This window comes from Rhipicephalus sanguineus, chromosome 2 (assembly GCF_013339695.2).
Source record: "Rhipicephalus sanguineus isolate Rsan-2018 chromosome 2, BIME_Rsan_1.4, whole genome shotgun sequence".
Lineage (NCBI taxonomy): Eukaryota > Metazoa > Arthropoda > Arachnida > Ixodida > Ixodidae > Rhipicephalus > Rhipicephalus sanguineus.
Genome location: NC_051177.1, coordinates 33515551 through 33538016, shown reverse-complemented (window position 1 = coordinate 33538016; position 22466 = coordinate 33515551). Strand labels below are relative to the sequence as shown.

At 47.3% G+C, this 22466-nt stretch overlaps 1 protein-coding gene across 8 annotated transcripts in view; it reads left to right on the top strand.

The window, feature by feature from the left end:
- LOC119382685 (proline-rich proteoglycan 2-like) overlaps positions 1-22466 on the top strand; it is a 76932-nt gene that overhangs the window by 44875 nt on the left and 9591 nt on the right. For 4 of the 8 annotated variants that reach the window (XM_049412300.1, XM_049412297.1, XM_049412294.1 and 1 more), the window contains exons 1-3: positions 12911-13210; positions 18294-18500; positions 21591-21692. In XM_049412300.1, the coding sequence (XP_049268257.1) occupies positions 13129-13210; positions 18294-18500; positions 21591-21692 (391 nt within the window). In that variant the 5' untranslated portion in view covers positions 12911-13128. Of the gene's footprint in view, positions 1-12909; positions 13211-18293; positions 18501-21590; positions 21693-22466 lie in introns of those variants that run through there. The other 4 variants (XM_049412295.1, XM_049412293.1, XM_049412299.1 and 1 more) reach the window with 4 other exon arrangements.

Genomic DNA, 22466 nt, shown 5'->3' with positions numbered 1-22466 from the left:
AAGAAGAAGACGAAGGGTCCTTCACTGGCGGTCACAAAGAATACGACCACGAATATGATGACAAAACGCACCAACGCCACTGCAGTCGGTGCTCGAAAGAGAGGATCGTTCAAACCGAAACAGCGGCCGGACTCCAGGCGTGCCCCCAGGACTGTTGCCGAGAAGCGTACGAAACGAATGTAAGCGTCTCTGACGCCTTATGGGTTTTCAACGAGCGTTGCGGCTAACTTCGCAGGGTTATATATTTGCCGGGTGTTAACGTATTCGTGTTAAAAGACAGGGTGTGCAAACACGGACGCAAGAGAGAAGTCAAGACACCACAAGCGCCCAAGACATGACAAACAGCGTTTGTGGTGTCTTGAATTCTCTCTTGTGTCCGTGTTTGCACGCCCTATCTTTCACCATGATTGCCGGAGGAATACATTCGGGCCAGAGGCGTAGCCTGAAATTTTCTTCAACGGGGGGGACGGGGGGGGGGGGGGGGGGTTAAACTATCCTTAGTGTAATTTCATATGTTCGGGAGAGGGGGGGGGGGTCACGCATCCGGTCTCGATGGACCAAATGTAACAAACGAACAACCACAGCCGGTGGCGGTAACGCAGGAGAAGCTCTTTTTATCAAATCGCGTTATGCCAGTTATGTGAACACTCCAGCGCTTCTAGAAAAATAGCCCTCTTAATGGTAATCACTGAAAAGCGATTAGGATATGTGCTCATAATCACCTTGTCGACACACGCAAATAAAAAATTAAAGAAAAAAAATAAGAAACGCGGGACTAATGCCTTACGCGCATAGGCGTGCGCAGGGTTCCCCATCAGGGGAGGCGAAGGTTCGTCGCAGTGCCACCCCTCCAATTATGTCAATGTGCGGAGCTGACTTTGCGCCCCCCCCCCCTCTTAGCTGAATAGGGGGGGGGGGGGGGCACTGGCCCCCCAGTGCGCACGCCTATGCTACACGTAATGACAACACTCAAGCTCGGGAGCGTAGCCTGTGTAATTAAAACAATGTGTTTGCGCTGTTTTTTTTCATTTCCACATTAGCATTCATGATAGTACAGCACCTGGATGAGGCTAAAGCGGTGGAAGTAAGAATGAACCAGCCGAGGTTATTCGTTGAAGCTTGTACTTACGGCACTCACGGAGTGAAACGCGGAACTTTAGGGCTAATTCTCGTATTTTCGTTTCCAATGTCTACAATACGTGCAATAACAGCTTAATTTGGCGCGAACACTTACATTACAGTCAACCTTACCTTTAGCGGCCAGATTTGCAGCGACATGACGCAGTTATCGCGAACTGCTCACAGCAGTCGTTTATACAAAAAAAAATCACACCATCTCCCTCTAAAGGGGACCATGAGGTGATGCGAAGCAGTGTTTCGGCATGTAAAGCCCGCGTTGCAGAGGTGGAGTGGTGAGGGGGAAAGGGGAGAGGGGGGAATGAGAGGGGGAGGGGAAAGGGGAGGGGGAAAGGAGAGGGGAAGGGAGGGGAGGGGAGGGGGGAAGGGGATGGGAAAGGAAAAGGGGGACAGGGGGAAGGGAAGGGAGAGGTGATATGGAGAGGGGCGTGGAGAGGGGAAGTGGAGAAGGTTTGCACATGCGCAGTAAGGGTGGTCACGCCGCACACCACCACCACCGGATTGAACTCCGCTTAAGATGCTTCACATCTAAAAAATGATGTCGCGTTTCAATCCGTGAGTGTTCCCTTCGATGGGCAACCAGGAGTTGTGCACTGAGCCGTGCTCCGTGTACTGGGACGTTGATAAGTAGCCTCTTCGCTCATATTGCTCAAACAGTTAATCTATCTATCTATCTATCTATCTATCTATCTATCTATCTATCTATCTATCTATCTATCTATCTATCTATCTATCTATCTATCTATCTATCTATCTATCTATCTATCTATCTATCTGGTGTACTAGAGAACTGAAGTATAGTTTAACGTGGTTGCACCTCTCATGCGTTTCCATGCGTCTGCTCCATGCGTCCAGCACATGTTAGAGGCAACAAAAATCTGGGTTACTTTGTCTAAGCTGAAGACCGGCGACTACGGTAACTAAGGCAAAAAGACCACAAGCCACCGTCGCTCCTGCTCGCGTCACTTCCGATCTTTTACTTCTTTTGTTTTTTCGTGTCACAGGACGTTAAAGACCACTCGGAAGAAGTCGCCGCGAAACATGAACGCTCCCGACGCTAAGAAGACATCGACGACTGCAGGCGGCGCCGGAGCTGACGGGAGGAACGCGATTACCGACCGAGAGGATAGCGACTCCGAGACTCTTGCGACTGAGGAGCCGCCGGAAGTGACGTATCTAACCGAACAGTAGTGGTATTGGCTTGTAAACGCGGTAGATCACATTCGGTCGTAGTGTGAACACGACGTCGGCGCTCTTCTTATTTCTTTTTCTTATCTTATTTCTCCTTGAGTATGCATATGCAATGTTCGTTCAAGGGAGATCCCATACGCAGAAAGCCAGAGCAGCGCATTTTTAAATGCGAAACATTTCTTAGCGAACTTCTGCGACTTTGAGCGTATCTATCTATCTATCTATCTATCTATCTATCTATCTATCTATCTATCTATCTATCTATCTATCTATCTATCTATCTATCTATCTATCTATCTATCTATCTATCTATCTATCTATCTATCTATCTATCTATCTATCTATCTATCTATCTAGCCGCCTACGATTTTGTGCTCTCCTGGTCGTTTCGTTAATCGGATGTATACCAAAACTGGTGTGGCATAACATGACTCTATTACAAACATGACGGGTCATAACATGAAAATCATGACATGCATGTCATGAACAGCATGATTTACATTCCACGGCCTTGGGGCTCTTGCGGCCGTTGCGTTAAATTCATATAAACCAAAATTGGTATGGCGTGACAAGAGTTCACGAAAAACATAATGACAGGTCCTAACGTGCAAATCAGCACACGCATGTCATGTGCAGCATGATTTACATGACATGGTCTCGGGGCGCTCGCGGCCGTTTAAATGAATGGATATATACGAAAACTGGCATGACGAGACATTTCTGTATGACGAATATAACTGACACGTGGTAACATGAAAATCCTGACGTGCATTTCATGTAAGACATGGTTTACATGCCACGCTCATGGCGCACTCGCGGCCGTTTCGCTAAACTGATATACACCAAAATTGGTGTTGTGCGATGTGACTGTATGAAGAACATGAATAGCAAGTGGTAACATGAAAACCATGACCTGCATGTCATGTATGTCATGATTTACATGCCACGCTCATGTTGTATTCGCGGTCGTTTCGCTTGCTTGATGTACACCAAAACTGGTATTGCGCGACACGACTGTATGGCGAACGTAAATGAGAGGTGGTAACATGAAAGTCATGACATGTATGGCATGTACATGATTTACATGCCATGCTAATGGCGCACTCATGGCCGTTTCGCTAGATTGATATACACTAAAATTGGTATTGCGCGATGTGGCTGTATGACGAACGTAAATGAGAGGTGGTAACATGAAAGTCATGACATGCATGGGATGTACGACATAATTTACATGCCATGCTCATGGCGCACACGTGGCCGTTTCGCTAGATTGATATACACCAAAACTGGTATTGCGCGACTGTATGACGAACGTAAATGAGAGGTGGTACACGAAAATCATAATATCCAAATCATGCAGGACATGATTTACATGCCGCGCTCATGATGCAGTTGCGGCCGCTTCGCTAGCTTTATGTACACCAAAATTGGTATTGCGCGCAGCGACTGTATGACGAAGGTAAATGAGACGTGGTAACATGAAAATCATGACATGCATGACATGTACGACATGATTTACATGTCATGCTCATGGCGCACTCGTGGCCGTTTCGCTTGCTCGATATCCACCAAAATTGGCATTATGCTGTGTGACTGTATGAAAAACATGAATAACAGGTGGTAGCATGAAAACCATGATATCCATGACATGTATGTGATGATTTACATGCGACGCTCATGGTGCATTTGTCGCCGTTTCGCTTGCATGACATACACCAAAATTGGTATTGCGCGGCACGACCGTATGACGAACGTGAGAGGTGGTAACATGAAAATCATGACATGCAGGTCGTGTACGACATGATTTGCAAGCCACACTGATCATACATTCGCGGCCGTTTTCCTAGCTTGATATATACCAAAATTGATATTGCGCGACGCGACTGTATGACGAACATGAATAACAGGTGGTAACATGAAAACCGTGACATGATGTCATGTATGTCATGATTTACATGCCGCGCTCATGGTGCATTCGCGGCCGTTTCGCTCGTTTGATGTACACCAAAATTGGTATTACGCGATGTGACTGTATGACGAACATAAATGAGAGGTCTTAACATGCGAATCATGTTATGCATGTCATGTACGGTATGATTTACATGCCACTGTCATGGTGTGCTTCCGGCCGTTTTGTTAACTGGATATATACCAAAATTGGTATGGCACGACACGAGTGCGTGATGAACATAAGCGACAGGTCATGCATTGTATATACCCGAATATGCGTTTCATTGACATGGTGTATACTAGATTGTGCACACATACGTGCATGGCAAACATGCGATATATGGTGAACTAGATGTCATGGCATGAATGATTTCATTTGGCTCAAAGACAAACAAGGCGATGTATGTAGCTCTTTGCTGGCTGCTTCGCATTAAATCGATTCCCACAGTGCGTGGGATCTGCCGTATTTTTCCATGCGCCGATCCGCTGCTATGCGACGTGTTTCGTAACCTTGTACTCCGAATTCCGTGCACACGATCAATTGCAGACTTGCAGACGCATGGGCTGCATGTCACATGACGCATGCAAGTGTTACACGTTAAATCTGACTCCGGATTCATGTCATCCATGCATACCATTCATGTCTTGCGCCTGTCACGTCAATTGCCATGGCATGTGACGTAACGTCTTTATGAGATGAAAAATTCGTGCAGCCTAGAAGAAGTCATGACCGCTTGCCGAAACGTTGGCTCCAGCGACACCCCGTGTTGAAGAATCTTTCATCCCTTCAAGGGGGGTGTTGCGTTTTTCCCTGAACTTCTGCATTTTTTGTAATGTCTTAATGTGATTCTGTACACATACGATTGCGCTGGGTTCCGCATTAAAGAGCCCCTCAACAGGCCACATAGCAAATTTTAGTTAGACGCTGGAAGTTGTGGTCTGCCGAATGAAGAGCAGTATGCCGCAAGAATTTTTCAAATCGGTTCATTGCGAGCTGAGAGAAACAATAATTTGTGTCGCGAAAACATGATGCAAGGAGGCGAGTTTCAAACCATTGCCACTCGCCCCGTGTAGCCTTCCCAAGCCAAATCCCTTCCCTGCTCTCTTCACTTGACACATACGCATGAACACGTCATGCGCATGCATGGTCACGTGCGCATGACGTGCCCGAGCCAGCCCGAGCACGCCAGCGGCGTTGCACAGCCGCTACCTTCTTTTTTTATGTAGCGGCCAAGGTAAATGTAAATGGTAGCGAAGCTTCCATAGAAGCCCATACGTTCAGAAAATGGCTGCTCATCAGCTGCTCATGGGGCTTAGCGCCATCTGTGTGAGGAGGGAACACTTCCGGTGGAACAAAAAATAAAGCGAATGTGACGCAATATCCGGTAACAAAGTGACGTCATTTTGTTGGCACTAGCGCGAAATTTGATCTCAAAATATTTTTCTTAGGCCCCTTATCGCTGAGGACTCGCGCTACGGCGAGCCGGCAAGTGAATGCGCTTGAAGCCAACGCTAGCTAAACTAATATCGACCCGTGACTAAACATCGGTGTTTAAGTGTACCGTCGTGCAATTCGCCTTGGTTTTACCAGGAAACTTTATTCTTTGAGCTTTTATTCTGCGTTCGTGTCATCTTCCACAGCGTGAATAAAGTAGGAAGCATCGTACCTCTCATGTTTGCAGCGTTGCTTATTTGCTTCGCACGTGCGCAGGGCGCAAAGAGCGCATTGCTTGTGTGCTTCAGCTCTAACGAGAAGAAATGACGCCTGGTCACGCCAAAATAATGATATTTCAGTTTTATTCAATGGTCACAATAACGCAATTTAGCACACCCTACAGAATGAGCAACAAATGTCATAAGTACAAAAAGTGCGCACACTACGTGCACTATGTTTTGCCTTTGTTTCGATAAATTAACCTTACGTGTAACGTATCAAGACATGCGAATTGTAGTGGTTGTAGCGCGACAGATAACTTAGCGATCTGCTCACCGATAACGGGAAATATAGTAGGCACCGCGTGTTCACGAAGGAAACCGGGCAGCAGGAATACTGATCCATGAAAATCCAGCAAGCACACTACTCCGAACCGTTGCCCCTGTGTCTTATCTAGAAAAGAGGGCTCGCCAGGCGTAAGCGTGTTGCTATTGCATCCTTGGAACACCACATCGTTTGCGCGAGTTCCGAGGAAAGCGTTCGGCGTGAAATGTTAGCCGCCTCCTGCCGTTGTCCGTTGCACACCGTAGCCAACACGTTCACCAACGATGAAACGCACCTCGCAACTTCGTGCACACCAAAATCAAATTCTCACCACAATAATTCACAGAACGCATGCAAGTGCGAAACACCACAACACCTGAGGGGGCGTGTCGCCGCAGACGAACTTACGAGCGCGCCTTTCCATGCACCGCAAGGGCTGCACTGACTGAATGACAATGACGTGCACCTCTCTTCAGGGGGCGCTAAGAAAAAGGTTTTTCGTAAGAATTAAACACTGTCGTACATTCTTGGCACATTGCACCTACATAATATTGTTCGGGAAATAAATGTAATTTGTAAGACATAAACATTGCTTTACGCTTGAATAAAACTTGGTTTTTATTAGTGTTTGTTCCCTCCAAACATAGTCGCGCTTCAATCGCAGCACCCATAACTCCCCTTGCTGGTGTCGTTGGCAATAGGTTCTGAACCGTTTTTCGCCCGAAGCTTCGCGACTTATTTGAATCGACCTTGTAGCGGCCGTGGGCGTTGTGTCGGCGTTCTCTGTGGTGTGCTGCCTGTTTCTGCGGGACGGGCATGAAAGTGGCGACATTTGTACGGGCACGAGAGTTGCGGTATCATGAACCAGTGCCGCATTAAAGTATACTTGGATGCGGTAGAATAAATGAGCATAATGAGTGCTCGAACGCGCCAGAACATTACTTTAGTTTCCAGGGCTGGCGTCTGCTCGATGCGCTGACCGCGGGGACACAAACGCATGGGAAACGGAGGCACATTAGCCCCGCATCTCGCTGCAATTCACGAAAAAAAAATGTAAAAGACGCACACGTTTCCTTCGTGTGTCTCATTATTTCTCTCAAGTTTTATTATTCTATTCAAGCAACAAATTACACAAACTACACATGCCGTGTCAAATAATTATCGCAGTGTCACGTGCTGCTGTTCGCGACGTCAGAGCACAATCGTCTACGTGGAGGAGCGACGTCGCAGCACTACCATCTACGTAGGGCCATTTTCTCATGTACGTCATCCCCTCATTCTCTGGGCGCGCGGCCGCGAGAGGAAGGGCAAGCAGCGTTCTCCTTGAAATTTGACCCATTTCCGCGGCGCGCAGCGTTGCAAATTTTGGCAGACGTGATCGTGAACGCCCAGTGTATGCATTGCGCTCGTTAGCTCAAAATTGTCAAACCTGGTGAGGGGCCTTTTAAGGGGGAGGGGGGGAGGGGGCGAAGTTTCACCACAGCGCTAGCACCCCATTTCTCTCCCCCCCCCCCCCCCCCCCCCCGCTGAGGTCTTTACGATCAGTACCCGGCAGTGGCGTAGCCAGGTAGCCAGGGGATGGCGCACCGCCTCCCCCCCTTTCCGAAATGCCCCCCCCCCGCCCCCCGAAACAGATTTCTGTCTACGCCACTGGTAACCGGTGCAAAGACGGGGTATTAAAGGGGGGGGGGGATGACACGTCTAATGTTACACATGTCACTCATGCCATTCAAGTCATGCGACGTTATCTGTGTCTAATTCATGTCATATCATCTATGCCAGACGATTTCATGCTTTCAACTTCCTCAAGCGCTAGCGAGAGGTGGCTTTACGACACAATATCGGATCGCAACAAGGCGAACCTTTGCGCAACTTTGACTTCTATAGAGAGTTATATTCACTGACTCCTTCTGGGGCGATATGCAGTAACCTCACAGGCCAGAGGCTCCTCGTCACACGCAACATCCTCCACGCGTATAGAAACGTCAACAGATTACAGAAAGCGGATTATAGAGAATTCCGCGTTTGCAATTCAATCCCTGGTTTGCCGGCGACGGCAGAGAACGCAATTTCGTAGAAACGTTTTCGCGTCCGGTTGCCACTTACCTCTGCGTATAGAAGTCGGAGCGTTTACAGGTAACTGAAATAAAGCAGTTCCGATGTCATCACAGCGTACCTTTTTCTTTCTTCAGTGTCTAGCCACTTTTTTTTTCTGCCATGTCGCAACCGGCCTACAGCGGCAACGAACGGATGCATTCGCATAAACGTTTAAATCACCACACAAACAAAGCTTCAAGCGAAGTTTCTGCTCCAAGACTAATACACTAATACACTAATACGTGTGTGTGTGTGTGTGTGTGTGTGTGTGTGTGTGTGTGTGCGCGCGTGTGTGTGTGGTGTGTGTGTGTGTGTGCGTGCGTGCGTGTGTGTGTGTGTGTGTGTGTGTGTGTGTGTGTGCGCGTGCGTGCGTGTGTGTGTGTGTGTGTGTGTGTGTGTGTGTGTGTGTGTGTGTGTGTGTGTGTGTGTGTGTGTGTGTGTGTGTGTGTGTGTGTGTGTGTGTGTGTGTGTGTGTGTGTGAGAGAGAGAGAGAGAGAGAGACTCACTCACACTCAGATCGAGCCGCGAGTTAATGAGCCTAAGTCCCAGTGAGCCCTAAGCGCGAAAAATATACTTTTTTAAGTTAGTCTGTGTGTGCTGTACATTTTTAGCCGACCTATGGTCCTATTTACACAATTTCAGCATTACCATCAGCCTTACGTTGACTCACGTTTATGCTCACGTCACTCACACATACTTCAACGCACTAGCGTTGAATATACGCCAGCTCATTATTTATTAATCAGAGGCGTGAGCTATAGAGAGAGAGGGGTGCCTTGACACCCCCCTCCTCAATTCCCGCAAGCATTTTCCCGGGAAGTTCTTGATGAAAATATATCATGGGAGTCGTGTCTTTTGAATTAAAATGTACGTGCTGGATTTCAACCTCTGAAAACTCGTATTTGAAGACAAGAGATCAAAAGGTGACACGTAGAGCACCGGTTACGTGAGAGTGTTAAAAAAAATGCCATGCCTGCGCGGAAAGCGCAGCACAGTCACAGCGAAAGCTCGAAGAGCGGCATTTCTAGAGCCCGCTATAAACTCTCTTGTGTCTACTAATACAAGTACACTAGCAACGTACCCACTACGCCACAAATCATAATTTTTGTGAAGTCGGGAAGCATCTACCACGACATTACTCGTCATTCTGCAGAGAAGCGAGGTACCAAATGTGCAGTTTCTTGATGCGACGGCTGATGACGATGAATTTTTGTGACTGACACGCTAACACATGAGTCGGCTCACTCAGGCTTACTAAGACTTAGAATAAGCCGTGAGTCTGTGTCTGAGCGAGTACGGCTGAGTAATATATTCGTGAGTCTGAGTAAGACCTAAGCGCAAAATATACATCTTGATTATGTTTAAGTGCTCCCCATTTTTTGCCGACCTATGTGCAGGGGTGGCATTAGCTCAGGATCTGAGCTTGGACCTCTAGTGCCGAAGCCCGAAGCTCTAACCACCTTTTCATTGTTTTATTGCTGTCCGATGCCGTTGCACAATATTGGAATCTACATCGGGTTATAGATCGCTCGAAAATTGGCGAAAGATTCGTGCAGGAGCCAGAAGGTGAGCTGGACAGTCTCAGCGGAGTGCTTTTATCGACAGTGAACGATCGCCGAATGAGACATCTACAACGAAGTTTCAGTTGAAGTTGAATCATTGCAGGAAATGTCTCACTTTATGAAGGTTATCAGAGAGAGAGAGAAATGAAATATTGACTGTTGCTTGTCTTATTCTACATCCGCTTACCTCATGGCCTGTGCCCAGGAGGTCACAGGGGCGCACAGTCAAGTACAATCATCTGAAGCTCCGGAACCTCGCACAGTATATACGTCTCCCCAATGGTGACGATGAACAGCCGCTTCCTCCGAGTTCGTGGTGTTTGAATCGAACGCTTAAGCTGCGAGTCACTCATATCTAGGGCACGTCCATTCCCTGCAGTACGGGGCATTTTACTTAACAAGGTGATGCAGGCTAGTTATCAGATTTGATGAGGCGGAAAGAGGCATTTCGTGTCTATTGGCCGTACGTCGTGATATGAGTCCGTGGATTAAAACAGAAGAAAAAGAAGAGTCGACATGGCGTTTAACCATGTCGGCACTTGTGCACAAGGGCCTGAAGGCATGTGCTATGCAAACCTTCGTGTCATTGACTTAGTTCACAGCAAGCCATGGAAGCAGAGTAATAACAATAATATGATCATGATGAAGCAAATGGTTATGATCCGCTTTCATGACGCGTACTCACTAGTCAAAAGTACGTTCATACTTTTCTATCAGACCCGGAGAAGTGTATAAGCAAGGTCATTAACATTAGAGATGGTAGAGACTTGGAAGATAATGTACCTACACATAGAATCGATTTCGCCAAGGAGAATATGGAACAAAGCAAAAAGAATATAAAAGAAAGCTTACATGGCAATCGTTTCGTTGCATTCAAAAAGCCAAATGCTGCGGAGCAGACATCTCTGAGACTCTCACCTAGTGCATTGGCCTTAAATGATATGATTACGGAAATATATAATCCTAATCTAATCTTCCGTGCGTCAGTCGCAATAAAAAAACGCCAGGCCTGCGCGGAAAGCGCAGCACAGTCACAGCGAAAGCTGGAAGAGCGGCATTTCTAGAGCCCGTTATAAACTCTCTTGTGGCTGCTAATACAAGTACACTAGCAACGTACCCACTACGCCACAAATCATAATTTTTGGGAAGTTGGGAAGCAACCATCACGACATTATTCGTTATTCTGCGGAGAAGCGAGGTACCATCTGTAAGGCATTATGTGCATTTTGTTGATGCGACGGTTGATGACGATGAAGAATTATGGCTGATCCCTTTGTAGTGGGTTGGAAGCTTCAAACAACCCACTAGTTACGTAATTCATATTGTGTGACGCCCGGGCGTTATTTAACTGTCCCACCACGCTTAATAGCATACATCAACAGAAGAAACGGAGAGCGAGAGAGAGAGGGAATTAACTTTATCGGGACCCTGAGGAAATGGATCATGAGAGCCTTATGAGCTTCCTTGGCAACCAATAGAAGCGCACTTGCGAGGAATCCACTACGCTATAAATCATCATAATTTTTGTGAAGTAGGGAAGCAGCCACTATGCAATTTTTCATCATTCTGCGGAGAACCGTGGTAGTCGCTAAACACTTGTAAGGCAATATGCGCACTTTGTTGATGCTGTGGCTGATGACGATGAAGAATTATCGCAGAGGCCTTTGTAATGGGTTGAAAGCATTCAACAACCCACTCGTTGCGCAATTCGCATTGTGTGACACCCGGTTACAGAATTCGCGTTTGTGTGACGCCTAGTTGTTATTTTACTCTTCTACCACACTACATTACAAATGTTAATGTGGTTCCTTCCCGACATGAAGCCTGTATAGGGTCTTTTTGCAACGCAGTTTCAAGCACCGGCATGACCCTGAGTTAGAACAGTGGACCCAGGTTCGAACCTCGTTCCATCCTTTTTTCCTTTTTTTTATTTCGTGCGATAGCGGTTACGGACACCGGCGGCGGCGGCGGCGGCGGCGGACAGCTACGGCGCCAAAAACGGCCGTTGAAATGATCTCATAACCGCTCTCGCTGTAAAACCTCCCGCACACCTACGAACTTGCACTTGCGAATGAATAATTAGCAACACCACGAGACACACACCACAGCATTTACTTTCGACATTACCCTCACCGCCCACCCCATACTCAAGAAAAAAAAAAGAAAACTGCTTCGCTTTTTTTTTTTGTCCAACTGAAATCACTTAAGTCCTGTTGCTCCCGAAGCGAGCTCTTCAAGGGTGAGCACACCTTCTATTTTCAATCAACAACAAGAAAGAAAGAAAGAAAGAAAGAAAGAAAGAAAGAAAGAAAGAAAGAAAGAAAGAAAGAAAGAAAGAAAGAAAGAAAGAGGAGGGTCGCACTAATCGGAGCAATCGCCTCCAGGCGTACCCCTAGTCCGACACCTCGAGAGTAGCCGGTTCAGCCGTCGAAAAAAATGAGCGGTTGGAAAAATCGACAACCCCATTAGAGAGAGCTCCCTCACGCCCGGCTCCCTCGTTTCAAGCCGGGCGTGCGATCACTGACCAGCAGTGGCCACTAGTTAAGATCAAGGCCCGCCACATTTTTTCTTTCTCCCTTCAAGGACGCGTTCGCGGTGGGACGCCGCCCAGCGCGCCGCGATAACCACCACTCGCTCAGAGCGCGGCGGCGAAAGAAGCGTGTCCCATGCAGGCTTCGGTGGACATAGAGTTTTGACCGTCGCGGCTTCGAACGGAAAAGGCAGACACACAAACACGCACAAACGCACATCACTGCCGACGCTGCCTTCCCTTTTCGACGCAACCTCCGCTTCACTGACTTTCGCGCGCGTCTCACTATCGCTCCATTGCAGCACGCGCGGGCTCTTCCGTAGCGCACTACCGGAGTGCGCGCGATCGAAAAGACGTCGTTGCGCTAGGCTTCTCACCCTCTCCTCACATCTACTGGAGAGAGAGGTGTAACCGGTTGCTCTCTCGTACGCTTCCAAAGTCTGGAGTTTTTAAAGGGTGAGCTAAGAAGGGGGTGAGGCATTAGTTGCGAAGGGTAGGTTGGCTCGTGCGCCAAGGAGCGTGATTTTGTTTTACGGTCGCGAAGAGCGCCACCGCGGCACGCACCAACGTTTGTCGGGGGGGAAACCCGTGGCACACTCTTGGCGCTTTCGTAAAGGCGAGCGCGCTTCTCGCACGCCCAGCTCGTGTGCAGTCAGCGTCGTCGTCGAAGACGCAGAACGGAAATGTGCGTCCTCTTCTTACTAGCGTTATGCCTCCTGGACCTCGGTTCGAACCCCGGATGCGAGGCTCATTTCTTGGGGACAGGTGAGTGTGGCGATTTCAATACCCCGCCTTTTCAATTTCTCTTTAGTATGTCTGCTCGATGTCCGTTTTTTTTTTTTTTTTTTTTTTTTTTACCGATATGACTTTGTGTGCTGTTCGCGAAGAAGAACCAGACAGTACAAGCGCGCAGCTGTCAAAATAACTTGAAAGAGTTGAAGCTTGGGAAAGTTGGTATGGATCCATTGTAAAGTATCAGCAGCGCGTACAACGTTAGAAAACGGGACAGAACAAACATGGGCAGCGCTCTTTGCCTCTTATGTCAAGATAAAGTAAAATAACGGAGCAGTGTTATCGACCTTCTGCATTGATAGGGTATTAGAAGAATTAACTTAAACCGCGTACACGTATTAAACAAGTATAAAGTTTACATTTATTTGTTCGCCTAGTAGGAGTTGACACATATCTTGCTTCAGGGGTGTTTCCATATAAAGAAACTATCACGTGTATGCGATGGGAGCGTGTAGAGCTGTAAATACCTCACATTTTGTACATCACTCGTCTCTGTCATTATCGTAAATTACGACATTTTTAGTGAGATTAGTATCGGTTTTCGTACACCAAGTTGACGGCTGGAGAGCTGCAGTGATCTGCGAAAACGGCTTGACTCGATTTATTTTTCATTTCACTTTACAGCGTTCTTACAGAAACGCGAACAAACAGTACAGAGGAAGGAGCATAAACTGCTGTTTTTTTATCATATGCTATCGCTGTTACTACGGTCCCTTCGATAAGCTTAACACGCAACTATCAAAACTAATTCCGAAGTAATACGTCTTTGCTACAAACCGTCTCATTCGTTGGAAGTGAAACTGACAGGAATAATTATCGGCCGATCGTTTTTACAAGCTGATAGCAGATCATTTTCACATCGGTTTAACCGAACCTATTTAGTTAGCAGTGTTGGCACCGCCATACGTGGCGAAAAGCACCTTGTACACTTCAAAATATATATATTACAAAAAATATTATTTATAAGGCAAACACGACTTCTATAAGGAGACTCGCAAGGATTGGCAGCGTTCTTTTAGTGAGCGTGCATATACGTCACTCGAAGGCCAAAGTTAAGCGCCGATAGTACAGGTATAATTGTTGGTCCCCGCCATAGCTGTTGCTTACGGACGGCACGCGGTAGCAATCTACGAGGAGGCTCCTTTGACTCGTTACGCGTTTCACGAGACGGCGGAATGATTTCGCGCGTGCCGTCGATTGCGCAACGGCTTGCAGCCACCTTAGTTCACGGCGGGGGGCATTCGCGATGTATCATACATCAGCCATGCCTCCCCGGGGAAGTCGTCATTTGGCAGCACGAGCACGTTTTCATTGAACAGGACGAAAGGAGGTGGAAACAGGGGGAGAGGACGCAGAAGAGCTTTCCAGATATTTTTGTTCTTTTTTTTCTTTCTTCATCGTTTAAGGGGACAGATTAGACGCAATACGAGAATGAACCAATAGCGTCATATCAACACTTGCGTGTTTGTTTCCGTTCATCTTCTCACGTACATGTGGAAATATTGTTTTTTTTTTTATTTATAATCGCATTTGAACACTCGTACATGCAAATGCGCCAGATCCGCTGGCATCGGAGGGAAGCGGAACGTTCCGAGTATTTCATAAATAGCACTCGTTCGGCATAAGAAAGGAAATCACCGGCGAACAAACAGGGACTCGGAAAAAATAGCTTGGCACTATAATTACGCAGTACCTATAAGCATGGTTAAGAATAACACGCCAAGTTGCCAACTCACGCAATCGTAAAAGGAAACGTTCACTAAATACAAGCTTTTAGGAACAGGTATTAATTATATTAACACGAAGAATAAACGGCACACGTTGCAACGACCTCCTAAGTTTTGTAAGCTTACTTCGCACGCATGAAATGTGAGCCGTCTAAGTCGTGCAGTATGTCCCGTAGACTGTCGTGTGTCGTGCGGTTACGTCTGCAGTGTTTATATAACTATTTTGTGAGGCTTTTCAGTACGATAAGCGAGTACCAGCAACGAACTGGCTTGGATATTTCGAGAAAGAAGTTACGCTGGCTACCTGTACGAGGATTCGTATGTAATCTTAGTGCAGGTTTACATAACCGACGTGTATATGTTTTGAAGACTGTGTATCTTTATTAAGAAAAGTGGTAGGAAATGCTAAAAGCAATCCGACCTGCACTACTGCTTTGATAACAATGCGCAGATGAGGGCTCCAAGATCGTAAACTATAGCAGTCAACAGATGTTCCGATTAGTTCCCGACGCAATCACCAATTCCGTAATACCGCGAACAAACTCTAAATTACTAAACGATAAGCTTGCAAGAGACAACTTCAGGTAATTCACCAAAATCGGATAACGTGAAGACTGATTCCCCATTTCCAATATTTGCAGCACCTTTGGGATGCGGCGATGTCTGTGCTGTAGCTGTGCGCTCGCAGTTAAGGTATGAACTCCATGTTGGCTTCAGGTTCAGCTATCCAGAGTATAGTACTGCCGTTACAAATATGAGTAATGAGATATTGTTTATACTGTCTATAGAGAAATACAGGGCCATTGGACATGGAAATCAGCATAAGCGCTATCTAACTTAAATTTAGACTTTATAGTGGGCCCCACATTGGTGCAACGTACAACTCTACACTCTAAGAAAAAAAAGAGTATGCGTGACTCTTTTCGGAGAGTTCTGACTTGCCACGTATAGGACTCTCTTTAAATAGTCACGGTGACTCTCTTGGTGGGTCAGGGTCGGCTCGCTCTAGAAGAGTCCCCTGACCCTCTAGGAAGAGTGCAAAGACTCTCATCGGGAGGATCACGTTATCACTCATAGGGAGTCAGACTACTCTTGCCGGTAACGCTCCTAGGGGGGGTCAAGGGACCCACACCGAAGCATCAAGCGACTCCACAAGTATTTTAAGCTACTCATTCGATCCTTGCTCTACTTTTGCGCGACTACTGTTGAAAATAGTGGAGTATTGATTTTAAGCAAGTCCAATAATACTTGCCGTTCTGCCCAGCGACTGTAAATAAAGAATAGTTCAGTTTTAGCATTATCTTAAAGAACTCGTCAAAACAACACATATTTTCCAACAAAGTTATATAGAAAGCGCGAAAAGATGGTCTGTGATTTCCAATTAAGAAGTTTGGGTATTCCTCATTTACATGCTTCTATGAGTATAGCCAACTAAAATGTGTGACTGTGATGTGCAGTGTCATATGGTGCTAAATGAACAGGAGAAATCGCCATCATGTTTCCATATTTATTCCTTGTGATTAAGAATAAATCAAAAAGTGGTGACGGCTGGAAGTATCAGACTTGTGGCTTGCTAGGTTGTCGCTCCTGTCCAGCGTGAGCACCATGAAAAACGGTATCTGAAAAGCAGAACGTGATATTATGATGAGAAAATGAAATTGCAGTAAAGGTTTGCACAACCTACACAAGTGGTTCACACAGACATAATAAAGGCTAACAACAAAACAACAAAGCACATCCTCCGGCAGCCAGGGACATGCCGTGAGCGGTTATTGACCGCACGTTTTACAAACGTAACCCATCCTTAAATACTCAGATAAACAGATGCGAGTACTAGGGCCCGAACGACACCCAGCGCGTGCGTACGCCGTCTACGTCGAGATCAGACATGTGATATGCTAGAATTAGCGCACACAACTCCCACAATCACGTACACTCACTCGATTCTGTTATAGCGCCCAACGTCATCGCACTGTATGCAAACCACGAAAACAGCAAAGAGAAACGAGGGAAAAGAGTGCACGCCGGCGGCCGCAACGCGCGCCGTCGAAAGTCTAGAGCTTTTTCACTTTCACCGGCGAGGCGTGTCCAACTTGAATGACTACCGCGTACATTCTGGAAGCCACCGTACTATATCTGCACCTCAAACTACCGTCTTTCAGCCAACGAAAACCATTACATATAGTGCGTCTGAGCGTTCTGTACACAGGCTTTTTTTTTTCACGTTCCCACGCGTGAAAGCACGCCGCACACTCAAGGTCGATGGAAATGTTATTATGAAGTAGACTAAAGGGCATCTCAAAACGACATCTTGCACCTTCAGTAGTGCAGACACGACGTGCGATCAGCAAGAAATGACCCTCGATTATTGTTTGCATCGCTCACTTTATGGGAGCTTGTACAGCAACGCGCATAACGGTGGCAACTCGTTAACTGACAGCTATAGATGGCCATCCGCAACAGCCCCGCGGACACAGGCTGCTGTTGGAAATGGCTGGCAGATAACTTCCGCAGAGCTGCTGCAGACGCCCAGCTAAAGCTGTATAATTAGTGCCTACGAAGGCAGTACACTCACCGTTAACTGGCGCCCGTTGTCCGTATCCACAGCTCCATGAATATTCCGCCCTCCAAGCGACACTTCGTGCACGGAGCCGGCGTCAACACCACCGAAGACGCGCAACCAACTCATCCACGCAACGCATTCCAATAGACCAGGAGACTGAGACGACTGAGACTGACTGAGAGAGGAGAGCGGCGCGCCACCCCGGCGCCAACCCCGTCTGCGTCGCCGAGCAATGCGCCACAGCGGCGCCAAAGGGCGAGCGTGCGATATGTATGGCGTATACGGCGGCTCTTCCGTATACCGAAGCCAATTGAAACGCGCTTCAGGAGGGTCCAGTGACTCCTTCCCAAATGCGAACTCTTTTTTTCTGCCTGTACCTTCCAAAAGGGGTCAGATGGACACCCGAGGAGAGTCACGGTTCCATGACCCTCTTTTGACTCTCTTTTTTCTTAGAGTGTAGTCATATCGCTACATCACCACGTAAGTACGAAAAATTTTGGTTCTCGTAAAAACTGCACCCGCGCCACGCCTTAAGGCGCCACTCTGGGGCAACAATAGGGTAATAAGAGGCAGCATCTACATTTGTGTCGCCTCGTGCTCATCAGTACTGAGCCGTGCAGTATATACGGAGGCCACCGTTGCATATGACTGGCTCTGCACGGTCAGTGACGCTGAGGTGCTGCCGCGAGGTAACGCGTGCTTAGAGCCAGCGCGACGCGTAGGATGTGCCAGCATCAACGGTTTCTCATCCCTGTACACCGGGCAGTGGAGCGAGGTCCGTGCCAGGCCAAGAACCCTCTGGGCCGGGGCTTCCTGGACGGGACGTGCATGCCGATGATCAAGTGCAAGCAGATACTGCGTGGCATCGTGCGACTCAACTTCCCGGTCATCTGTGGCTTCGAACTGCTCAGGCCCATCGTGTGCTGCCCACATATGGGACATTCCGCGCCCGGATCAGGAGGAAAAGGACCAGGTGCACGCGCGTATGCCGCTCTCGCGCACAGTCTGTGGGGAGCTTCCGCTAACGTCGCTGGGCCACTGTGACGTCACCGCGCGAGCGTATGACGTTTATGAACATAGAGGAAGGAACAATTAAAAGAGAGCTAAGAAGGCAAGAAAAGAAAGAGTATCGGCCCAATAAGTGACAGCCACATCGGAGTACGTGTGCAGTACAGGAAATGTGCATGGGCAGGACATGTAGCGCGAAGGCAAGATGACCACTGGTCAATAAGATTATATAGCAGACTGGATTCCAAGAGAAGGCAAGCGCGCGAAGAGGAGGCAGGAAGTTAGGCGCGCAGATGAAATTAAGAAATGTGCGGGGATAAGGTGGCTGCAGCAAGCACAGGACCAGGTTAATTGGCGAAACATGGTAGAGACGTTTGCCCTGCAGTGGGCGCAGTCAGGATGATGATGACAGACAACGCTATAGCGTAGCGCAGCCGAATGAATGAATGAATGAAAAACTTTATTAGTGCAAAGAGAGCAGTCGGTTGTCTGGAGACAGCGCAGCCGAAGAAAAATTGTCGGTGAATTTACGCTGCCTCTCAGAGGTCACGAGTTGGGATGATACTGCGTCGGAAGGTGATGGGAGGAAAGGTAAGCGAAGGAAATGACGTCACGGAGAGCTTGTTTGCCAAGGCTGTCTGCATGACGTAATGCTCTCTCCTGGTTTGTTTCTTCCGGCATGTTTATATGCTACAAAATCTTACTCGTCGAGCGAGCCTGAGAAATGAAAGCAAATACTTCGGTTTCCTTTCCCCAGCCAGTTCTGTAACAATTGGAACAGGAAAAAACGGAAACATCAAAAGACTGTCCGTGCCTATGTCCACTAGGATACAATGTGCAGTACCTATCAGGTGCCATAAGATCGGCTTGTCACTCTTAGTGCAACTGAAATTGGGGAGGTAACACACGAAACTACAAGCGCAACATATGTGCGACCCTAACGACGTCGAGCGCAAGCTCCCCACAGGCCTAATCTCGTTACGCGTAAGAAAAAAAAAATGGCACAAGAAATAGCTATAGAAATGTAAGTATTTAGCTCACGTACGTAAGCTAATTCGTCAAAACGAACTATCTTAAGCATCTTAAGCATATTTGACGTGGAAGCATTAGCTCAAGGCAAGAGCGAAGACCCAGGACGCATGCGTGAGAATTTGGTTACTTTTCTCTCACGCTCAGTCGCTACACAGACAAATGGGCATGTGTAGTATTTGATGACAGGCTTTCTGTGTCTATAAACGTAATGCTGAACATCGTCAATATGAGCAAAAAGAAACGTACACGAAGTGAAGGTGAACGTAATAAGCGATGCGCGTGCTATGTAAGGCACTTTCGATGTAAGCCTCAAAAGTAATTACGCTGTAGTAAAGCTCATTGAGCTGTGATGACGATGATAGCAGTCACCGACTTGTTCATAATAAAATAGCGTGTCCCATTAAGAATTTTCTTGTGCAATATTTTTTTTTGCCACAGTAGAAAAGTGATTCGACGCCTTTTAAAAAGCAAGCGATGCCTTCAAAAGCCGAAGCTTATCGCTTTGAACGCCTAGCCGCAAATAGAAGGCCATGAAGCACGAGGAAAGCTGAACGACCGCTCAGCTATGCGCCCGTTGACGTAATCCTCGCACTAATCCAGTGGCTGTACACCTCGTTCCATAAGACAGACGTGTGCGATGCGTTTGCCTTGCGCTAGTTTCCTTGAAACGTGTCTCTGGACGATTAAACACGAAAAACTCCCCTTTTACTCTTCTTTTTCTCTTTTTTTTTTTTCGCACTAACGTTCATTCAACCGCACAGTTTGTTCCTGTGTTTTTCACAAGCAGGACGTTCCTGAACTATAGGCAAACGATAAGAAAAGAAAGGAAGAGAGAGAAAATGCTCACTGATCGGAAGCGATGCTAAAATACACTAACAAGCTAGACACGACTCGACAACTATACAGGAACAGTTTTGTATCGACACAGAAGTACATGGCTCACACTGGCGTAGCCAGGGGGTGTTGGGGGGTTTATCCCCCCTCCACTCCCCGAAAATTTCCAACTTTGCACGTGTAATATACCGCACCCATAGGAACACACGCGCGAACACACACAAAGGCTGGCTGAACCCCCACGTCCCTCAAAAAAAATTCCCGGCTACGCCCCTGATGGCTCATGCGCATTTACAGTGCCTCCAAATACCCATCGCAGTTGCATTTCGCGTACGCAGTAACAATTTATAACCTGTGTTAAAGCTAACCGCTGCCGTATACTCATGATGTGGAGCCCTCCCTGCTATTATCCTGTGCAGTAGTGCAGTAGCGCGCATTGCTTTTGCTGAAACCCGAACCTGCCATGTAAGAACCCTGTGCAGACAAAATGCCCGGGCAGAACTAAACACTATCTGTCCTTACTAATTGTCACTGACGAGATACTATAGGCTTTTCGCGCATCAGTACGCAATCCCACTCAAGCACCGATGTAAGATAGTCAGCACATTTCATATGCACTTTCTCTCTCTTTTTTTAAACATTTCTATGTCGAAGCAAGAAGGCGAACCAACGTCGTGATAAAGTGCTGGAGGGAAGCGCACTCTTTTATCAGTGCCACTTTTATCGCTACTTATTACGTATCCATGTGTCTGCTATCCTTCCTGTCGAAGGAGACATAGAATTTCAGGGTTCAGCTAGTTATGCCTGAACACGGGTCCACAAACCCTCTACTAAAGTAACGCGCGTAGAAAAGCACGGAGCGAATGAGACTCATTTCGATTAAGAGCAAAAGCACTGAAGTCATACAAGAGGTATGGGAGAGACAACGCATAGGCGGGAGCTCTGTATTGATTACGGTCGCCTGGGGTCATTTAGCAAACATTTCAGTGTAAGTTCAGGCAGCACGAGCGTTCCATCTGCATGGAGGTGCACGTGGTCACCCTGTTCAGAAATCGAACTTACAACCTCGCGAACAGCTGTAACAGAACGCTATATGCCGAGTCACTGGGGCGGGAGTGAAGAGAGAAAAGAATTGATCGCTGCAACCGACCGCGGTTCTGCAACATGCGGTTTCCTTTTGTGCACGCAGGGGATGTTAGAAACCCGCTGGACCCGTTTAACGTGTTAGATGACATCTTTAAAAACATCCCGGGGCTAGGACCGGCAGTGGGAGGCCCACATGCCGGCACAAGTAAGTCGAGTTCTCGTCGCTCCAAGCCTTCGAATCTTGTTGATTATGTGTGCCGCTGTGTACAAGTCTGGCAAGACACGGATCTCGCTTACACGTTTGGCATAGCGACTTGCACGCTTTCTTCCGTTTTGCATTATATTTGCTTGCAAGCTGGCTGCGCGGTTGCTTGCCTAACAGAGCTGAGCTCGGAGCCCCGCTTCCTGTAACTAAGGGAATACATGTGTTCGTGTGTCAGATAGAACGTATCATCGTGTTAATATGCATGACCAGGCTCAGAGAAAGTTCTCAGATTCGTAAGCAAACTTCCTAAACAAACAAAGTCCGAAAAAGACTGCGATAACATAGTTGCAAATTAAGAAGAGCTTAAGAAATACCTAAATTATTAACTAAAATAGCCCAGGAATACATCACTTTCATCGGTGCGCACCTCGCACAGCTGTCTTTTTCATGACCCATTTTGTCACACGCATATAGCGCACATTTCAATATAAGGGGCTACTTTCACTTATCGCAGAAGCGTACGTGGCGTACTTCGAGTCAATATGCACATCTAGACAACGGCCGCTACAGATAATTCTTTGCTAATCTTTACAAAAGACAATAGCCGCTGCTACTCGCTTGTGGAGTGGTACCTACTTGGTTTGTGCTAGTAGTTAATCCGCTCTATACGCCACAACGAAGCTCTAGATTCACAGAAGTATTCATGCTAAAAAAGTGTCCTACGCGTGGAAGCAGCTGTATTCACATCTCCCGCGCAGCTCCTTTCCCGCCATT